Source organism: Alligator sinensis, unplaced genomic scaffold, assembly GCF_000455745.1.
Source record: "Alligator sinensis unplaced genomic scaffold, ASM45574v1 scaffold962_1, whole genome shotgun sequence".
In the NCBI taxonomy this organism is placed as follows: Eukaryota; Metazoa; Chordata; order Crocodylia; family Alligatoridae; genus Alligator; species Alligator sinensis.
In genome coordinates this window covers 993,150-1,013,044 of record NW_005842404.1, presented here as the reverse complement: position 1 = coordinate 1,013,044, position 19,895 = coordinate 993,150, and the positions used below count along the sequence as shown (strand labels likewise).

Here is a 19,895-nt window from a genome sequence, read left to right as displayed (position 1 = left end):
AGTTTAAAATTTGTCAAGGACAAGCCATCTCTTACATTTCTGCCATAACAAGCAAACAAGACTTACCAGCTCACTCCAATTGATTGGTAATCTCTCAAACAAAAGTTTAGATGAAAGCAAAAGGTCTTTCTTCAATAGGAAGCATAGTACGTAAAAGATTAAAAAAAAACCCAAACAAACAAACAAAAAACTGTTTGGTTGGAGTTAAGTGTATTGGAGGGGCTGGGGGGGGAAGCTGTATACCACAAAAAAAAAAAACACACACACACTGTAAAGCCATGTCACAGCTCCCTTTATCTCAGGAAAAAGACTGTTACCCGTTATGGGCTGGCAGTATACTCCCCTAGAGATGTGGGGATATTAGATGAATGTTTCAGTACTTTATGAAGATAATAAAATTAAGTGTCCAATGACAGTAAAAAAGTTCTGAAGTGCATTTTAATTTTTATTTCAAAATTTTAGACAAATGACTTAGTATATAAATCTGATTCTTCTTTACAGAATATAAAGATAATTCCCTCATTACTTCAGTATAAAGTGTTTTACAAGCTTGAAGACACAGTTGCATAAGTGTTTCTTACATGGGGGTATCCAAAACAGACTGCCTCATTTCTACACAAGTTACACAGACTACATCAGTTAAAGAAACAATCTAGTGAATAAGAGCCGACTAAAGTGAGTGTGATACTAGAACAGTGCAAATTCAAAATAAGGCCAAGTCAGTAAACTGTTAGGTCATTGCAGGTAAGAGTGGAGAGACTTGTGAAAGTGGATCGTCATAATATTTTAAAAGTCTAGTCATAGGGATTGAGGGATTTAACTACAAATGGGCAAGCTCTTTAATACCATAAAATAAATGCAAAGACCAAGCAGTGTACTGATGAGGTTAGTGGAGGCTTACTGTGCCAGTTTATCTGCAGCATGCTAAGACAAACTATAACCTCTTAAAACCAAGTGTAAGAACCACTAAACATTTTGGAGTTGGAGTTGTTTTCAGCATTCAGGTGTGTCTTATTTTGGATGGTGTGTAGTTTTTGTCTATTACTTCATCTTGTAGAAACATGTGAAGACAGCGCTCATTCTGAGCCAAAGGATGGCCAGCAACTCTAGGAGAGAAAGAAAGACTAGTTAGTATTGCAAGCCAAAAAAAAAAAAAAAAAAAAAAAAAAAAAAAGAGTGTTCTGCTAAAAAAACAAGTGCTCAGGTTTTAGGAAGTCAGAGTCTGAGAGCTCTGAAAAAGCTACCTCACATCCACAAACCAAACATAAGAAGTACTAGGCTGGACGCCAACCTTTTCTTCACTACAGAAAGTAGAAGCCATCACTACAAAGTTTCTTTAAGTATTTCAGCTTGTGGATGCCCTCATGGACCTAGGTATACACCTAGTGGTATGTTTATAGAGAGCACTCCAGTAGCATCAGGAGACAGTCTATTGTCCATGTTATGGAAGTACCATGCCACACCTATGTTCAAGCAAGCATTGTGTGTCAGTTCATTAGAGAAAAAAAAAAGCTACAGCCATATTTAAGACATGAAAGTAATCTCCAACTATGACCTGGTAATATAGTGCTTTAAAGTGGTAGCTTTGTGTCCAAAGACAAGTCAATTTGTTCTTGTCCCTCAAACTTAACCCCAAAAATGCAGCTGCCTTGATCAGTCCAAGGAAAAAAAAAAAAAAGTGGGGAAGAAGGAAAGGAGGCAGGCAAGTGCCATCTTGTATCCACCCAAGATCCAAAAGGTGTGCGAAAAGGGTAATCTTGCCTCTCCAGGTCCAACTACTTGCTTTAAAACACACTGTATTCTGAAGTGTTACTAAATGTGGCAAATACCTCTTCTAGCAAGAGCAGCAGCACTAGTTGCATTGCAAAAGCTACACTAGAAAGTCTGCTCTGTACATTACACTAAAGTCACCAAGACAAATTAGCCTTGAAGCAAAGACTCTTATGTCACAGACTGCCAATAAGCCTATCAGGGCAACTGCACTAGGGGAAACAAAACAAAACAAAAAAAACCCCAACCCAGCCAAAGTGATATAGTGCTACTTAAAAGCTCAACCTGAGCTTGTCTCCACAGGTTACCAAGGAAATCACACACAAAAAAACCAAGTCACAAGCCTCCAGAAACTGAAAGCTTTGGCAGCAGCTCCCCTAGAAGCTACTCCCTGCTGGCTTCAAGTGTCCTAGCAACTTTTACATTAGTTGACCTAGTGGAGAATTAGTGTTAAAAACTGGTCCTAGCTGAACTTCAGCCTTAGTTTTAAAATGGAAGCATAGTATGACAAATGCTTGATTTAGACAGGTGAGATCTTGGTTCCTTACCATGTTTATTTCCAAACAGCAGCATGCTCCATTGTTAGAAAAAGCTCTTTTCATTAGCTTAGCTCAAGTCATTAAGGTAGATTATGCTGAAACTCTATTGATTCATAAATTAAAAAACAAAAAAAAACACAACACAAAAACAAAAAGCAAACCCAGGAGTTTTGCCAAAACAAAAAAACACACACACACAAAACAAAACAAAACAAAAACAAACAAACAAAAAAAAAAAAACAGTAATTGATGCCTCTTGAAATACAGCTGGACCAGCAGCAATAACTACATTAAAAGCTAGGTCTTGCAGGTAGAAGAAACAAATGAAGTCAACATTTCCACAAGATCAATGCATTGTTAGCTATTCAAAATAGATTCAGTTTTTCCCAGCAAGTTTATGGACAGCAATAAGTCTGTCTAGGGGCAAACAGCCAATTACAAGGAACCCAAAGACTTTGCTGTTGTAAGATGCTTTTTGCTTTCACTGTATGCTGTTCAAAATAACTTGCCAGTAAAATAGTTGCTTCCCCTTCCATCATGTCTTCCTCCAAGAGATGCATGTTAAGAGTTCTGCTCAGTGCAGTATGCACTTCTAAAAGGAGGCTTGCCACGAGCTCTACTCTTCAACTTGAAGACATTTGGAGTGCTTTACCATGAAATCCTCTTACAGGCATAAGAGGAGCCATCTACTTAAGGGCATTCTCTCTAGGAAGAAGGTTGTATGCGTCACTGATTGAGTGAAATTGCTTGGTAAAGCACTAGTGGTTATTTAGCAATAATGATTAGGGGGAAAGAGGGTTACCAGCCTCCAAACCCCAGTTTGCAGTTTTTGAAAAGAGATACCAATAAAAGCATCATTAACATACTGATCTGGGGAAGGTGGCAGACTTCTGAACAGGTTAGGTAGTCCAGATTTATGAAGCACATGGGTAATGAAGATGTCTGGGCACACCAAGCATGAATGAAAAGTAGGTTTAGTATTGGTTTAAGAGGGTATTCAGAGAACGGTTTGTAAGCGATTCTAGAGGAACTAGGGTCTGTTATTAGAGACAAATGAAGCACTCGAGTGAGTTGGAACAGATCAAGTTTATACTTAAGTAGATCTGCTAGCCCCAGTCTCAAGTTACTCTTCAAAATATGCATTTAACTACCCCCCGACCCTCAAAATAAATTATTTACCCCCCCCCCCCCCCCCCCACACACACACACACACACACACACACACACACAGAGTTCAAGTACTGAATACCTGGAGGCCAACAAATGTCTTGAACTGAGATTTTTTTTTAAAAGACAAACACTATCCATCAGTGCACACATGCCCCTACTGAACTAAGCCACATTTTAAGCTACTGAGGTGTTGTTTTTTTTAAGCTACACAACCTCCAACTTGTGGACATGCCCATACCTACACAAACCTTTCCCCAGTCAAACCCAACTGTTGGGTACTCCGATGGATTTATAGTGAGAACAAATACCCACATACATTGAGACATGTTTACAAATGCTGCAGTTTACTTATTCATCTTCTAGTAAGATTAATTCTATTTATTATTTCTCAGAACCTCAAATTTTAAAGTCAAGGTTGAGAAATGCATCTTCACAGATCTATGCAGCATTTCTTTTCACTTTCCAATAATCTGTGGATGCAACTGGTATTAAGCCTTCTATCACTGCAGGTCTAAACTCAAGTAATAAGATGCTAGCTTTGCTTCCTTGAGAGAGAGTTCTTGTGTTACCCCAAGTTGGACTGTGTAGAAGTAAAAGAATTACCTGGGTAGTTTTTTACTTGGCATGTAGCTAGAACACTATTTGAGTGTATGAAGACAGGAGTATGAAACTGGAGATAGGCCCACTGAAACTCTGGGTTAGGGTAGGAAAAAAAGAGCAAGGAAGGTGATGTCATGGTGGGTGTGTCTGCTACTGACCACAAGACCAGGAGGATGAGGTACATGAGGCTTTCTTCAGACAAATAAAATGGTGCAAATCTTTAAGAAGGAGGATGTGGGGAACTACAGACTGGCCAGCCTCACCTCAGCCCCTGGGGGAATGGGAGTGGGAAGAAACAAAAAGAAACCCCAGATAGTGGAACAGGTCCTCAAGGACTATTTCTAAGCACTTGAAGAAGGTGATCAGGAACAGTCGCCCCTGGTGAATCCATGTTAAGTCAAGCCTAACCAACTTCATCATAGAAGGCAGTTAGATGACTGGCTTTGTGGCGAGAGAGAGAGAGAGAGAGAGAGAGAGAGAGAACCTTAGCTAGAATGATCTAGTTGGAGTTGGTCCTGCTTTGAGGTTGGACCAGATGACTTTGAGGTCCCTTTCAACCCTGATTTTCTATTGGAGAGAAACGTTTATACTTTTTCAGAAATTTATTTTATTGTAAAATATCCTATGCATAAGCCAACAACACCTTCCTTACATCTGCAAGGAAGCTAAATAGCTACAAATCCATTGTAAACTTTATTTTTCATCTGATGGATCATACCTTCTTCAGTTTGACAAGCAAAAACTATTTTTGAATGCTGTAATTGGAGCAGTAAGTTGCATAAATAAAGCCTTGGAGTTTAACACTGGAAATTTAATATTAACACCTGAATAACTGAGGTGAGCATGGTTTTGGGTTCTTGCTTCAGCCAGAAAGCTGTTTATGATTGTTTTGTATATAGCACTGCCACTGAAGTTTGAGTTTTTAGAAACTCCACTTTTTTTAGCATTATAAATCAAAAAAAGTTCACAACTCACTTGTTTATGAATTGCTCAAGACCTTGTTTTCTTTCTTCTATAAAAGAATCATCAAAAATGCCATCATCTCCTCTAAAAGGAAGCTGACGAAGAAGCGCTTTTCCAGGTAAAGGTGGTACCACAACCTGAAATTAACAAAAAAAAAAGTCCATTTATCTCCATAAATCCTGACCAGCAAGCACATAAGACGGTCTCTAGCAGTGACTCCGTAGTGTAGTCCATTCATCAGAATAAGCTAGTGTTGCCCACACAGAAGCAAGGTCACACACAAATCTCATTCTGAGTTTTAAGTACAGTTAGACTTTTCAGCCACTTCAGGGTGCTAAGAACACTCAAAGTTTTGTTTTTTTAATTGAAATAAACAATGGTCCAGTGTTGCAATTTGTCTTTTTAACACCTGGCTGACCACAGAGAAGCCATGCCACCACTAGTAAAAATATGCAATGGTCGTATACAAGGTAATTTTGTAATTGAGCACTAGGTAGCTTTACATTTTTTAGCATTACTCACTTTGCTTTCTCTTTCTAGCTCATTTCTCAGCCATTCAAAGTCACTGTACCTCCTTCTGACAGTAGATTCTTTTAATTTGAAGATGGGAAGATTAGTCTGAAAAAGAAAGCACATCACTATTATCAACCACCACTACAGGAAGAATGACAGAAGTGGAAACTGCTTCTTACAAAAGTCTGAGTCAGAATGCACAAGACCCTTTCCTCTAGTCAAGGAGAACACTGCAGAATTCCAGAGATGTAATTTTGCCTTAAGCCCAGTGTTGGTCTGGCACAAGATAGTGGTCCTTACCCCTCAAGGACTACAGAGTTCCCTCTACAGTCCCTGGTGACCTAAGTCACTGCTGTGGAATGGGGGAGAAGAAAGAAGGAATCCTGAGCAACTGGAGAGCTGGAGGATAGAAGATACATGGGAAGGAGAATGCTCCCCATAGAAAGTAGGCAAAGTCCATGTATAGTGATAGGGAGGAAGGAGACTTGGTCCATGCACACAAGCTAGAAAAGATATCGGTAGGGGTTTTTTTGTTTTGTTTTAATACAGGTAACAAGTCCAACCTTGATGCAGCAATAGGAATAGGGAATCCATTTCATGGCCAAGGATGGGGGAAGAGGAGTTGCCCAGACTTTAACAACATCCTCAAATATGGGTAAAGGTATTCTAGGAGACACCAGGAACCTCGGAGGGAAATAGGGACCCCTCTATCCCCAAACCCCTCACTAGCAAACAGGTAGTGCAGCCACTGGCTGCTTGAACAGCTTTCACTTTTCACTATTTTAACTCATTGTGAAGTTAAAGATTTCATAGACTAAACCAGGGAAGTTTACCTGGCAGCCCACAGCTGCATGCAAGGAGTTGGAATATGGCCATCTGGGGCCTGCAATTTCTCTCCAACCCCTATTGCTCTGATAGCAACAGCAGCCATAGCCTCTAGGCTCCCCAACCTACCTCTACCCCCAGGTGGCAGTGAGGGGGCAAGAGGCACTGAGGGCAAGCCCAGGTTCATGTGTAGAAGACATCTTGTGCAGCAGTGGGCAGGAAGACAGAACCCCATTTGTATGCCTGCATGTTGCAGCAGGGGAATGGGGTAGGCAGTGCCTACATGGCTCTGTGGCTCCACCAGTAAGCCTTGTAGGGGCCACTTTCCCCAGGGCCACACAAGTTGGACAGCCCTGGATTTAAAGCTAAATGGGGGGGGGGGGGGGGGGGGGGTGGGGGGGGGGGGGGGGGGGCAGGGAAAAAGAGAAAGAAACTGACCACTGCATATTTGAGGGACATTCAGAGGATTGTTTGAAGTAGGCACTTAAGCCTAGTGGTTACTCAAGGTTTAATTTTAAGCAGAACGATAAGTTAAATGACCTAGAAGTGCCATGCTTCTTATGAAATAAACATAATGTATGCATAGATCCTAAATAAGTTTCTCTATAGAACTGTTCAGTTTAGACAAACTTAGTACCAAGTCCCAGAAATTCATAAGCAACTCTGCTTTGTTTTGTACCTTCCACAGGGGCTGTTGCAACACAATGTTTCAGGCATGCAATCTGATCTCTGAAGGTTTAAAAGCACTTGAAGTCTTTCCCAGGTAACTACAACAAGCAATAACTAAGAGCAAAATTGCACCTAACAAAACTCTTATTATGCTAAAAGTCAAGCTTATATTTAAAGGATGCTGGCTTTGTGCTCGAGAATAATCCCACCCCCCCACACACAAAACAGGGAATAAAGTTAAGCCCCCTAGAGCGTAGAATGAAGATTCCCAGAAACAGAGCACTGGATTATCTCTCTCTGATTTCACCTATTGGCTTTTTAACCAAGTTCAGCCTTCCGTATTAAGATATTAAAGTCTTTGTAAGTGTCTAAAGATAGGGAGGCCTTTACTATACAGAGCATTTTCTGCAGGTGAGAGTTTACATTAAGATTCTTCAAGTTACTTGACAAAAGGGATTAGCTGCTCTTTTATTCAATGTTAAGATCAAACCTGTGAAGAAGTTTTCCAGAAGTATGAAAATTCTTGGGTATGAAGTTAATCTCTGAACAATACATCAGGCTTACAGATACAATGCAGGAGAAGTGCCAGTTCAGCTCATCTTACCTTCCACATTCCCTTTTGAACTTTTGACATGCATGCGATTCTCCAACTCACAGAGTTAACTATTTCAGTACTTGCAATGCATTTCTTCTTTCCTGAGCCACACTTCCTCCAGTTTTGAGAATTAGTGAACTACTAGGTCCACTTTATAGCATTTGGGAAATCTCTATCCAATGCATCTGCACATTAAGTGACACGTCATGACGAGTCTCATAAGTATTGTATGAATCGGTCATGTATCTAGTAAGTTATTGATAGAGATAACCATGATTTATTTTATGTACCAAGGAGCTGAGAGGAACAAGTCAGGCTCCCATCTACTGTACCACAAATTGTTTCAGGAGTGAAATACTAGAAGGCAAGGGCTTAAAACAAATTTAAAACTCCCATTTCCCCTTAAAAGGGAGATCTTGCCAAGTCAGAAGTAGGTACAATTTGTGGTGCCAATACAAGCAAGCAGCCCTCCTAAACCTATGTATGCATTAGGCACTCTCCTTCCCACAAGCAGCAAAATTAGCTTTTCATTCTGTTACTCAGCAAGTCAGGTAAAGAGTCACATGAGGGAGTGATAACTGCTCCTGAAGGAACAGGGACTAATGGCTCCTGAAGTCCAGCTACATTCTTTCTGAACTATTCATTGAAGAGCTTTTGCAATCTGAACTTGTCATTAGTAGATAGTGAGCTAGACTCGTCATCTGTTGCCTCTAGAGCAATGACAACTTTCCATGATTAAAAGAACAGTAAGCATCATCAGCAGAGGGAGGAGACTACAGAAATAACATCTTTGACTCCGTTACCAATATCAGAATTACACCAAGGGGTTATTCCAAGAGACTGCCACTTTTCTTTTCATGTTACAAAGAGAAGCGAGGTGGATTATACACCTTGTCAAAATTATGCACCATCAGGGCATCTTGTGTATCCTACAGAAATCCGGCCACTGAAGCCAGTGCTTCATTTCCCACTAGGAAAAGACAACCAAAGGTAAGAAATAAGATTTATTCTGCAAGTCAATCCTGGAGTTACTAGCTCAAGATGCATGTTTTTGGCTTCTACAGGTGGTTTTGTAGCTAGATGACTAGTCTCTTCCCAGCAGTGTGGGCTATAGGGAAGAACTCCTTAGGCCAGAGCTTGACCCATGAACCCCCAACCCCATTGCTGGCAATAGATGGAGGCACCTTTAGACACCTGATTGTGTCCAACAGTCCATTTTAAGCTGGAATTAACATCTATTCTTATAGTCTAGTTGAAGAATCATTCTTCCCTTTCACAAAATTCTACCAATTAAAAAAGGCTCTAGACAACATCTCATTTACTGAGCTTAAAATACTGATATACATTAAGTCTTCCAAATTTAAAAAGGCACATGGCTGCTCAAATGGACATCAGACAACTAGGCCAGAGTTTCCCTGGCTTAAACTACGATCCAAAAGCACCAAGAACCTCAACTGTAACCATAACCAGATACTCTAGGAGCACAGGTAGCTGGTCCTGGAAATAGACATTTAGTTCTACTAAACTCAGCTGGAAGAGACATGTTACACTAAACAGTGTTTGGGACTAGTGGGTGGCCACTGCTGTTGTTCTTAGGATTTCTGGAAGCATACCCCCCCCCCCCAAAAGCCCTTCCAAAACAGGGGAGAAAAAAAAAAAGAAATCAGGGTTGGGGGCATTCAGGAATATTCAAGGAAGCATTATGTTGCACAGTAACTAGGCCACCTACACTGTAAGAGAGCCACAAGAGATTCAGATCTAAGCATAGAAAGAAGCTGTAGTTCCTGTTGAAACAGAGGCAATGCAGTCTTAGATTTGGCTCAGGGAGTTTATTAAAAAAAAAAAAAAAAGTTTGGTACAAATCCAGCTAAATTGCTAGTTTAGTCAATTTTGAGGCACCTCATGGTATTAGAAAAAAAAACCACCACCAAAAAACAACAAATGCACCACACACACCAGGTGGTCAGATGTCTGGATATCGGTGATGACCCATGATGTGCTCAAAAAGACAGTTGAGCGAGACTACCCATCAGAAGAGAGACTGAGGGGACTGACTGAATTCTCCCCACCAATACACATACACCCATCATGGGCTCAAGGACTGTTTAAGGCTCTTGAACATTTCTTACAACAGCAATTTAGCATATAAAATGTTGCCCAAGATGGTTTTACAACCTGTAAACTCTGCACCAATTCAGTTACTATGTATGGGGTCTTGTTTCAAGTGTTATGCAGTAATTTCTTAACCCCTTTACCACTGGCTACCAGATTATGTGTCTTTGATTATGTTAACATACACCAACTACATATCCACATGGCTAACATGCACAGGGTCCTACACCATTTCTCACCTCTACAAACGTGCATAAAATAATCATGATTGTTTTCTTTGAAATAGTTAAGAAAGAGGTACAGTTTTGCTACTAAAGCAGAACTCTGGAGAAGGGGAAAAATTCTTTGGACTTCTGGTTACTACTGAACTATACAGAATTACTGGAGGGTTTGTTTCCTCCAGTTTACTGTTGTGGGAACTTAAGTGACCTTTCTTCTAATCTACCGAACCCAGAGTCATGATGTACCTATGAACTAAACTTTAGAATTTGCTAGGTGCAAAACAAGTGGCTAAGAGCATAGCTCAGGAGCAGCCCTGACAAGCCAATACACACACTCAAGACAAAGCTAAGTAGCATCTGCAGAGCACAGGCATGTGCTTGCAGTAGAGTAGCCTCAGTTTTGAGAGGTAGTATACATTAGTGTAGGACAAGCCTCAGATCAGTGCTGCTATAAAACTTGGCAGATGTGATACAGACATATCATTGTCTTATCTTTAAAGTTTCCTCCCTCTTGGGTCACCCTGCAACCAGGCTGTAAGTACACTTCCCTTACCTACTCTTCCCCATTCAAGAGTACAGGCATAGGAACACCCCATAACAGAACCCTACTGTTCCAGAATTTAGAGTGTAGTTAGGGCCTGCTACTGTGTTAGCAAAAGCCAAGAATAGCCTAGTCACCTTAAATAGCTTCTTAAAGAAGGAAGCTGTCATGTACACCAATTTGTGCGTTGATGCTCTGGGTACTGCCCCACCTGCAACTCCAAAGTTGAGCAAGAAGTCCAGCACCTCAGAATTGAATCCTGGTTCTTGTAGCTGCCCATCTAAGCAGAGTTGTTCTAGAAGCAGTCTGGCTGTGGGCTGGCCAAAGCAGTTGTTCTTGGCTAACGCCAAGTATTTAAAAGACACTTTAGGTGAAGTACATGGCATACAATGCACATGGAGAGACAGTATTGTTAGATTGTGATTTTGGGCAGCTCCTGGAGCATTTAACTCCTGGACTGTCTACATATTAACACCTGAAACTAGTTTTAAAGCAGTTGTTTGGCAGTAGTGGTGTTTATAGAACATGCCAGGTGGGGAAGTGAGTGCTTTAGAGAAGCTCCAAGCTGCTCCAATTAAAAAGCACCCGGAGCATCATGTGTATCAGAATCCCAGTGCTGGAAAAAGGTACTGGGGGCACCAACTAAAGCTTGAACAAGCTTTAAGAGTGCCCCCACCACCATTTTTCAGCACAGGGATACAGATGCACATGTGATTCTCACATCTGCTTGGAGACATTTCAATTACAGCATGTCAGAGCAGCCACTCTGCATATGTATAGGTGCTCCAGAGTTGCACTATTCCAGGGCACAATTCTCTCCAATCTTTTAGCTAGCTTGTGTTACACCAATGTGTAGCCACTCCAGTGTCAACCCCCTGACCCAGATCAGTCCCACTGCCCCCTCTGCTTACTTGTGGCTGCCCATGCTGTCTGTCCAGGAAAGCAGGCAGAGAAGGGTTAATCTGCCTGGCTGGCTGGCTGCTGCCACTGCTCTCTGGGCTAGGCTCAACCTGGAGAAGAGCAGCAGTGACAGGGGCCAGGCAGGTAGGCCAACCCTTCTCTGCCTGCTCCCCCAGGACGGACAGAGCAGGCAGCCACAAGTAAACTGGGGGAGGAAGGCTAGGTTCTTACCTTTCAGTCCTCTAGGCCTCCGCTAGCCTGAATGTGCAACTGCTCCAAGCTTGAGCCAGCACCAATATGGATTGGTATTTGATAAGTTCAGTGTAGTGTGCAACAAGGTGTTTAAGTCAGCCAAGCTTCAACTGGCCAGGCCTACTCCTCCTACCCATGTACAGGGCTGACAGCAGGCAGAAGCTACAGCTTGGAGTTCACTACTATTGAGGGGAGATGTTAAGAAAAAAAAAAAAAAAAGAAGTTGGCAGGGGGAGGAAAAAACACATCTCCTGTGTTTTGACATGCAGGAGGAGAGGGCTCTCTCCCCAGAAGCAGCTAACTCCAGCTATTGCCACCCTATGGAATTACATTCTACACAACTTTTCATTCAGAGGTCTGCTCCTGCACCACTGTTGCTTGCTGGAGCTGGATGAATGTAAGGGCAAAACAGAAACAGCAGGGTGAGGCACCCCACTCATGATCCACTTGGGTGCCAGGGCTCAATCTACTTGCCCACCCATTATTGTAGGCAAGTTATTTTATTGCAAGTTGGTCTTCACCCTCTACAGTAATGATGCTCAACTAGGAAGCTGCAAGGCTCTGGGGTATCCCGATCTTTTCAAGGGTGGCACAGAGTACCATACAATGACTGCACACTTAAGTGCCAACATAATTCACAAGATAAGCCCAGAGACTTCATATTAGGAATCTATAACAACAAAAAACCAACACACACCCACAAGAAAGCCACACACCAGAAAAAGCCAAGAACAAAAAGACTACCACCACCACCCACCATTCTGACTTCTTGTAAGCTTCAGTTATTTCACAACAGAAGAACTGCTCTATTACATTTTTCTAGAGTCAAGAAATGAAGACTAAGAGCTGGCATTCAGAGAAATCCCTTAAGCCTAAAAAAGTTGGGAAAAAAGAACAGCAACAACAAAAAACCCCACACTATTCAAATTTAAAAGCTCCAGCAAAGCATTCCCTTTCTTTTCCATACAACTTAGTTTTACTTTAAACTGCACATAGACTGGTCATTAAATCAGAATGAAAGCTTTGCCTGTAAGTAGGAATACAGGTTGTAGCCATATTGGCCTGTAACTAGGTATTTGTGGAACTAGTTGCCAATATATTTTAGCTTGTTTAAAAACAAAAACCAGCCAAACAAAAAAAAAAAAAAAAAACCAACAAAACAAAACCAAAAAACTTTTACTAAACCTATACAAGATTTTAGTTACACCCATAACTATGCTTGGAAAGCATGCTAGTGAGGCAGCATTGATTTAGTTCCATGAACAGTCATAATCTGGCTACACAACATAAAAAGTTTGATTAGTTGTCCAAGATACTATTTGTGGCTTTGTTAATAGCCCATTACATTTTAATCGTAAGAGTATTTCTAGCAAGTAGTAGTCCCAGAACTATTTAGTCAAGTTTCACATTAAAAGTGGTACACCTTTAAAGTGCTCAAGAAGACAGCAATGCTTTATGCTGGAAGGAAGCTGTAAGATAAAGAGGAACTCTTTGCCTCCACCTAAAATCGGTCAAGAATTTTTTTTTTTTTTAATTCACACAGTTCAACCACAGCTGTTTGCTTGTGAATTAGCATTGCTTTAAGGGACAAGGGACTGAATTGCTTCCTGCATCATTAGACCCAAGACGCACACAAGATAGGCTTAAATTTAGTAGAGATACGACAGCAGCATTAGAGGCCCATAACTGACTAGGTATGAAGACAAGTTTCATTCAAAAGGTCTCAAAGCAGTCTTCAAGAATAATAGCAGGCCACAAACAGCTCACATTACTGGGACAACTGCATGACATAGTACTGAGGTGCCTACAGAGTCATGACCAGTCTCAACTATCATGTAAGGGATTGATATTTGCCTATAAGGGAGAAGCACTATTTTTTGCACCCCCCCCCCCCCAACATCCATTCTACAACCTTTCAACTCTGCTAATCAATCTCTTCTATATTCTACAGCCCAAGTTTGTCTATAGCACAATGAAGAAGTACAAGATGGCAGCATAGTCTTTTAGTTGAAATAGCATCTTCCTCCCTGGTGTTCACCCCACCTATCCACAGCTCCAGGGAACAAAATATTTTGTTCCACACAGAACACTCATAACCCCTTTCAAACTTCATTGACAAGCTAAACTCTAGTAGTAGTCCCCTCTCCTAAAAAGGATTAAATTTATTAGTCATCCTAGCAGCTTTTCATGCCTACTCCAGTTTAACTTAACCTTTCTTGACCATGGAAGATTTTAAAGAAGGTCCTAGATAAGGTTTTACTAGGGTCTTTTAAGATTGTGAGTACTTCTAATTCTAGTAGGAAATGCACTTAAATAGTCCATCAGGCAATAATTTGCCATTTTCAGATGTTACATTGTTGGTGCAGTCATCTTGTGACAGTTAAGACACCCATGTCTCCTATCATTTCCCACTGATAGATCCAAGCTTTTAGGGACTAAGTGCATGACTTTGCACTTTGACTGCAAACAGAAGTGGAATGGAATGTAATAGTTTAAAGGGGAAAAGAAAAAAAAAAAAAAAAGAAAATCACTTGCTTAATCATGTTAGAGCTCCCAATCCTCCTTTCCTTGCAATGCTTCAAAGCATTTTCTATTGGCTGTTAGTTTACCTTAATTCTTTCCTTCAAAAGAATTTTAGAGTATTGTATGCTATCAGAGGACAAGCCAACTGTCCTGCAATTGTCCAAACCATTAATTTTCTGAGGAACAGCTATCAAGTTTGCCATTCTACAGGTCTCACATTCTCTTGCCTCTTGGAGTTTTGATAATCTGCAGGTCTGATAGCACAGATTATCAAAAAGTTTCACAATTCTGAAAAAGCTGCTATTAAAAGTTCATTGGCTGCCCTCTACCTCAAAAGATATTCAAGTATGTCATCCCTGTTCCACTGACAGGGCCTTCTGAGCAGAACTGCCTAGTCACCTTCATATGCATCAAGTTAATATCAATTAAAATGTAGTCTTCCCATAAAAGTAGACAAACAATAAAAAGCACTCTCGAGAGAGTTGCAAAGACTGCTGCAGCCCATTGCCAAAATTCCAGGCACACTGGTTAGAGATGATAGGCAGGAGAGACTTAAAGCCTCTTCTGCCTTTTTTTTTTTTTTTTTAAAAAGTAAAAGTTTGCCAAGAAAATATATCTTGTTTATAAGCGTCTTGTCATTGGGTGTTGGCCACAAGAGTCTACTTTAAAATAAGTTAATTTGAGCTATGCAGGAAACATTTGCCTGGCAGATTCATGTGCAATAAAGTATTGGCTAGGGACTCAGGCCATCTATAAATGGAAGCTCCAAATATTTTTTACAGAGCAACAAGTTACAACACAACTTTTTCCTCTTCTAGTTGCTTACCCTACTCTAGAACTTCAGGGTTTGGGTTCAAATAGCACAATAAGCAAGGGGTTTATTTCTCTTATCACTACATGTCATGACATTTTTAAATCAGCATTGAAGATATTCAAGTTTGATGAAACTAGTAGCTAGCAGAAAGTCACCACAAGAAGTCACCATAGCATTTGCAAACTGCTTGAAGCAGGAGAGGTTCATGTTACAGATTTACTGTTCTTGGACAAGTTCAAACTTCAAGTGACAAAATGGCCTGCACCTAAGGCTGCCAATAAATATTCAGTTAAAGGCATGATGGGATCTGATCTGCAATTCCAATACTACTTCCTGCCATGCCACCAGTGCAGGGGGAACTTGGGATCAATCCCAACAAGTGCTCAACAGTTGTCAGCAGCAGCAGGATGACATCAGGGCTCAAGTGGGCTTTAGTGTAATCCCTGCTGGCCACTGAAATAGCTCAACAGCTATCAGGGAGCACACTAGGGTCTGGGTGTACTCCCAATGCTGCTACTGATCAGCAGTCAGCCAGGACATGCTAGGGCCCATTTGAAAAAATGTGGCTGGGTAGACTGCACTTAGGCTCATTTTAAGGCTAGATGGAAACAAATTTATTGCATTTATGTAATAAATTGAGGCTGATTTTGCTTCCTATCAATCAATTGCATGAATGTGTGGCCAGGTTGCACCTTAAAACAATTAAGCAGTTAACTGTAATCTTAAGCATAAAATCTGCTAGGGGTTTATATACTTTTAAAGTACATGAATGTAGTTGAATAGCCTGGATTGGTGTTACTGTAGTTCCTTGAACTTGGATGAAATATGGCATATTGTCTAACAGCCAGTTAGACAATAAGAGGGAGAAAGAAAGGAACTTGTCCTTGCAAGCCTCAGTCAAAAAGAGGTGTGGGGGAAGAAGAGCGGCGACAACAGCCTAGTTGGGAATAAGGTCCAACCTACTCTAGAGGTGCTAACATCTCCTTATTTGGAGAAGACTCCTATCCCCAAAAGCCCAATCACCTGCAAGTAGATAACTTCAGTAACCATCTCCAAGAGTCTCCCACATGCATGAACAAAGCCAAAAATTGAGAGAAGGCTCAGCATCTTCCTCAAGCAGTAAGTAACTTAGATTGGAGTACACGTTCAGCACACTTACATCCTCTAGAAGAGAAGCAACATTTAAGAGTGTTTAACTCCCAAAAAACAGTTGACCCAGATCCTATTGGGTCACTTCCTTCTTACCTCATCCTTCCCCTCCAAGGAGAGTGGAGATCCCGTCATCTATTGACTCATTGCCAAGGCATCTATTGGCAGTAACTACTAGTTGAGAAGTCTATCCTAAGCCTCCTTTTTAAAAAAAGGTGGTCTCCTTCACATTTGCTATTTCAGCAAAGCACTTTAGAAATCCTATAACAGGATCCCATTTATCAAGATGATACAAGCATCTCCTGCTGTCCTGCTCAGCTCTATTACTTGTTCTTGATATTGCACCTTCAACCTGAACAACATGCTTGTTTGAAAAATGCTGCTATAAATCATACAAAAAGTTAGGGTTAGAAGGGACCTCAGGATGTCATCTAGTCCAACCCACTGCTCAAAGCAGGACCATCTTATTAGATCATCCCAGCTAAGGCTTAGTCTAGCTGGCTCTTAAACTTCTAAAGCTAGAGATTGCACCACCTCTGAGTAACCTGTTCCAGTGCTTTACCATCATCCTCATGGGAAAGTTTCTCTTAATATGCAACTTAAACATCCCTTGCTGCAACTTGAGACTGTTGCCTCTTGTTTTATTGTCTGCCACCAACTACTTGGTCCAGTAGAGCAGACATTGCTTAGCGTACCCCGATTATGTTAACTAGGCTAGCTACACAAACTAGCAATTAGAGTAGCTTCTCATTACATAGTTAATATTAACTGTAAATAGTTAGTACAGTTAAATCATGAGGGCTTGACAACCAGCAGGTTGACTAGCTATTCAACCCATTACAATACTTTGCCTCCAGAGAGGGAAAGAGAGAAAGATAAAATCTAGCCTTTAGGTACTGAATTTAACCCCTATTATCAGTTGGGGTTGGAACCCATTTCAGAGCCTAACACTATAGCTGCAGTGATGTCTGGCAACACCATTTAGAAACCAAAGTCCCTTTAACAAAAGACAAACAGATACTAAAAACACCTAGCTCTGCCTGTACATATACCTCCAGCCCTCAAAAGTCTATTTCTGGGCATTCTTCAAAAAAAGAGCATTAGCTTCTAATAGCTCAATGCCCCCACCCCCAAAGCAATCTGGTAGTTAGGAAACTCTTCTGGTAGGCACATGCAGTTTTGGAGCTTCTCAGGCCAAAAAGACTGTGAATCTAGATCTGCCATTTCTTGGGTGAAAATTCTTACTTCTGGGCTATTGGAGAGAGTGAACGGCAGCCATTGCTACCACCTCTCTCTAGTCCCTCCAAGACAAAGAGCACTTAAATCTTCTCCTTGGAGTCAGGGCTGTAGTGAAGGCTGAGTTGTGAAGTAGAAGAAATGCTTTCCCCATGAACTTAGGTTGGCAACACACTTAAATCTTTACAAGAAAGATTTGGATCCCACCCCTCTTTATCCGAGGGGGGGGGGGGGAAAAAAAAAAAAAAAAAAAAAAAAAGAATAATCAAGATTCTGGCTTCAGAGGAAGCCATTTTTGGACACCCTACTCCTCACTGTGCAGGGACCAGAGATACCCAATTCAGGGCTTATTCTACCAGGGTGCAGAACTCTACCTTTTGCAGCACTTTGTGATTTGTGGATCTACCCCAACATTTTATCTGGCAACACCAAACAAGAGGAAGCTGTACAGCTCTGGTATTCCCCCCAAGTAATTGAAGCAACTTTGAAACCCATTCACTAACTGAAGTGAGAGGTGCTCACCTGGCAGTATACCATGTACAAGTATACTTATTAGAATGAAATTTCAAAATAGAAAGTTGTGAAAGACAGCAACCAAGTGCCTCAAAAGTTGCACTAGTTTTGCTACTTTTTGGCATTCAATTCCATAGCCAAAGCAATGAAGGCTTCTCACTGGTGCCAACAGGGTCAGAAAACAGTTTTATTTTAGTTGCAATAAAAAGCATGAATACCAAATAAAGCCTTTGTTAGTCAAGAAATGGTTGTAGAAGTAATCTTTCAGTTACAAGTCAGTGGGGGCTTGACAATCCAGAAGAACTTCCAAGTATCAGAAGATGTACAAGCTTGCCATACTTGACAAAGATTAGGTGAATGTGTTTCAAATCAGAAGGATCAAGACAGAAAGATGTAGGTTCCAATCAGTGTAGCCTCCAGCAGCCAGTTTCTCCCAGACTGGCATTTGGGGCACTTTCATCATTAAAACCTCCAAAACACCTGCCAGGGTCTCAATTAACTGGTGGCAATATCTGAGAGAGCACAGGAAATGTTCGTAAGTGATTACTAATAGTTTCACTTAATTTACAATTTCTAGGTTACCAACAAAAAGAGGAGGCGCACAACCTGAATTAAACACTTGCGTCTCTCAGGCAGCTTCACTGCCTCTGGAATTGCACTAGGTGGAAAACCAGTACATCATTAGTTTCACTTCTCCTAATCAGAAGCCTTTGGGGTAGCAGCAAAGCCACAAAAAACAGCTTCAATTTCATATGGCTTCTTGTTATGGCTCCAAACAAGAACTCAGCATTTTTTTCCCCCACAGGAGTGCTCCCCTGCAGAGCCCAAGAGCCTGCAGAGGATGTTGCAATAGCACAGGCCCTCCCCTACCTCTAGGAGAGAGGTGTGTGTGGGGGTGGGAACACTGGGAAGACTCCCATAAGCCAGGCACCAACAGCTGAGCAGTGGGTCATCATGACCCAGAAGTGGGTAACAAGACTATATGAAAGGGTCACAAACAAGCTTTAAAAATGGATTCTCCTTTTAAAGAAGAAAAAAGGTGGGAAACCATGGGTTTTCCCTTGCAGGCTGGCAGAGTCCCAGCCTATGAAGGGCTGCTTGGGGCCCCCCAGCCCCACACACTGGGGGCAGCAGGTCAGGAGTGAGGGGCACTGGGTTGTACTGGCTGTTGGTATTTACAAATGGGTGCTGGTACAAGAAAAAAAAAACAAACAAACAAACAAAAAGGTTGAGAACCCCTGGGCAAAGCCAGCCCTGCCAGAAGCAGGGGGCCATACAAGCCCTTCAAAACACAACAGGGAGCTCCCAAGTAGAAAGCCTCATCTGCCTGCCCCCACCCCAACTCTGGACAGATAGGGTGGGGGAGGTAGAGGCCTCATTACAAGTGCAACAACTGGGGTTGAGTGGGTCCCTCCAGCATGGCGCAGGAGCAGAGAACAGAGGGTGAGAAGGGGCAGATAAGCAGGCACATGACCAGGGGCTTGTCCCAGCTCCACTCCCTCCTCCAGTCTAGGAGAGTCTCCCAATGGGCTCAGGCCCCTGCAGATGGGGACGTGGTTATATCAACCCCTCAGGACCCACCTGCCTCCAGCAGGGTGGACACACAGTGCCCAACTCCCCTCAGGGGTCCTGAGCAGCAGCTCCCTGGGCAGGAGAACAACAGCTGCAAGGGGCTCCCAGCGTGGGGAAGAAGCCCCCTTCTCCCCAGCCCAGAGCAGGGCTGCAGGCCCCCGGGGAGGAGCAGCAGGCAGGGGAGACCCCCCCGGGGGTCCCGCCCGCAGGCCTAGGCCTCTCCTGACCTTGACCCTGATCTCGTAGGTGGTGAAGCGGGCGCGGCCCACGCCCGTGGTCTGCGGGTTGCCCACGTCGATCTCGAGGAAGTTGCTGGGCGGCCCGTAGGCGTCGTTCAGGTTCTGGGGCTTGCTGAGGAGGCGCCGGGTGTCCGCCACGGTCTCAGCCATGTCCGCGCCCGCCCGCGCCGGCCCTGCCC

General features: G+C 42.2%; 1 protein-coding gene across 1 annotated transcript; it reads right to left on the bottom strand.

The window, feature by feature from the left end:
- Positions 1–420: 420 nt before the first annotated feature.
- On the bottom strand, positions 421–19,889 carry SNX3 (sorting nexin 3). The gene is made up of 4 exons (XM_006029923.1): positions 19,705–19,889; positions 5,565–5,660; positions 5,055–5,179; positions 421–1,106 (listed from the first exon to the last, which is right to left on the bottom strand). The coding sequence occupies exons 1-4, from the start codon at positions 19,864–19,866 to the stop codon at positions 1,001–1,003; spliced, it is 489 nt and encodes a 162-aa protein (XP_006029985.1). The 5' UTR covers positions 19,867–19,889; the 3' UTR covers positions 421–1,000.
- Positions 19,890–19,895: the final 6 nt, after the last annotated feature.